The sequence below is a fragment of the Protobothrops mucrosquamatus genome, unplaced genomic scaffold (assembly GCF_001527695.2).
Source record: "Protobothrops mucrosquamatus isolate PMUCROS unplaced genomic scaffold, P.Mucros_1.0 scaffold12296, whole genome shotgun sequence".
In the NCBI taxonomy this organism is placed as follows: domain Eukaryota; kingdom Metazoa; phylum Chordata; class Lepidosauria; order Squamata; family Viperidae; genus Protobothrops; species Protobothrops mucrosquamatus.
The window spans coordinates 1-1851 of record NW_015398073.1 but is presented as its reverse complement, the minus strand read 5'-3'; the positions used below and the strand labels follow the sequence as shown (position 1 = coordinate 1851).

The following is a 1851-nucleotide window of genomic DNA, read 5'->3' as shown; positions in this document are numbered from 1 at the left end:
GCGGACCTGACCTAGGGTGGATTTTATATTGGGTTTTAAATATTCGGAAGACGCAACATTAAAATTCGGTTTAATTCGGTTTTAAGGGGGGGATTGTATATATGTTCTGGTTTTAAATATGTTGTGCGCCGCCCTGAGTCCCTGTCGGGAGAAGGGCGGCATATAAATTAAATTAAATAAATAAATAAATAAAATAAATGTAGTCATGTAGTCATTATTAAGCCATTGGACTCCTTTCCATAGTGGATGACTACCTGGCTCCAACACACACCTGTTCCAACTAATAATTCCTTCATAGATATACTTGTATACTTGCATGCCTCATGGCCATATCTATATAGTATTATTCTTCTACACTGATGTCTTTGAAAGTGAAGGACTCTAGAAACCAAGTAATTATGATGACGGGAATTGGCAAATGCCATTTATGTAATAATAAGGGACCTGGCAATTTAGAGCTGATGCATGAACTGGAGCATGATGTTGCTTGATGTTTTTACATTTAACCTTTTACTTCTGTCTTTAATACTCCTAGGTGAAGTTGGATTTAAAGGAGATAAAGGAAACCATGGTCTTCCTGGAGTCAAAGGTCAAAAGGGCTCCAAGGGAGAAAATTGTGAGAATGGCACCAAAGGAGAGAAGGGAGACATGGGGGAACTGGGGTTACCAGGTGTTGATGGAGAAAATGGGGAAAAAGGAGAAAAGGGGGACATTGGTGAAAAGGGCTATTTGGGGGATCCAGGGGAAAAAGGAGAAAGAGGAGAGAAGGGTGATGTTGGGCCAAAAGGAGAAAAGGGCATTAAAGGAGACATAGGAGTGGAAGGTGGGCATGGGGAGGATGGACAAAAGGGAGAAAAGGGGGAATTTGGAATTAGGGGTGACAAAGGAGACCAAGGTCCAATTGGGTTGATGGGGCCTCCAGGGGTGAAAGGAAGTCTCGGTTTCAAAGGAATCCGAGGTGCTCCTGGTAAAAAAGGTTCAAGAGGTCCAAAAGGTCCAAAAGGTGAGACTCCAACCCTCCCCAGATCAGCATTTAGTGTTGGTCTATCCAAACCTTTCCCACCCCCAAACCTGCCTATTAAGTTTGATAAGATACTGTACAACAACCAGGAACATTATAATCCACTGACAGGGAAATTTAATTGCAGCATTGCTGGGGCTTATGTCTTCTCCTATCATATGACAATACGCGGACGTCCTGCCCGCATCAGTATAGTCTGTCAGAACAAGAAGATGATCAGAAGTCGGGAGACGCTCTATGGCCAGGAGATAGATCAGGCTTCCTTCCTTACCATTCTGAAGTTAAATGCAGGGGACCAAGTGTGGCTAGAAGTCACAAGGGATTGGAATGGGGTTTATGTTAGTGCTGAAGATGACAGCATATTTTCAGGCTTCCTCTTATATCCTGATGAAATATTTGATACTCTGCTATAAGAATAGCATGTAGATATGAACAAAGTGCCGAGAAAGGTCTCCCTTCTGTCTTGTTTATCATAAAGAACCATATTTCACTACCAAAAATAAAGAACCATATTTCACTATCCAACTCACAGTTTCAAGACATAAAGTAGTGAAAGTGATTTAAAGCATGGGGCATTTAATCTGCAATAAGTTGAATTGCTTTTTGGGAAACTGTTGTAGAAATGCATTCGGGCAATGGACAGGGACACATCTCCAGAAAGATTTCATATTTTATTTCTATGGTCATTAGCTAATTAAAATTACACCATGGTATGCGTATAGTTTTGATAAAGATGATATTGTTTTAAAATAACAATATCATTTTATCCAGAAGCACCTGAATTTAATAGCTAAAATGTTATTAAAATATTTATTTCTATCAGTCACTTT

At 40.0% G+C, this 1851-nt stretch overlaps 1 protein-coding gene across 1 annotated transcript in view; it reads left to right on the top strand.

The window, feature by feature from the left end:
• Positions 1-1434, top strand: part of OTOL1 (otolin 1) — a 6648-nt gene extending 5214 nt beyond the window's left edge. Inside the window, exon 4 of the mRNA XM_015830634.1 lies at positions 536-1434. Within this exon, the coding sequence (XP_015686120.1) occupies positions 536-1434 (899 nt within the window). The remainder of the gene's footprint in view (positions 1-535) is intronic.
• Positions 1435-1851: the final 417 nt, after the last annotated feature.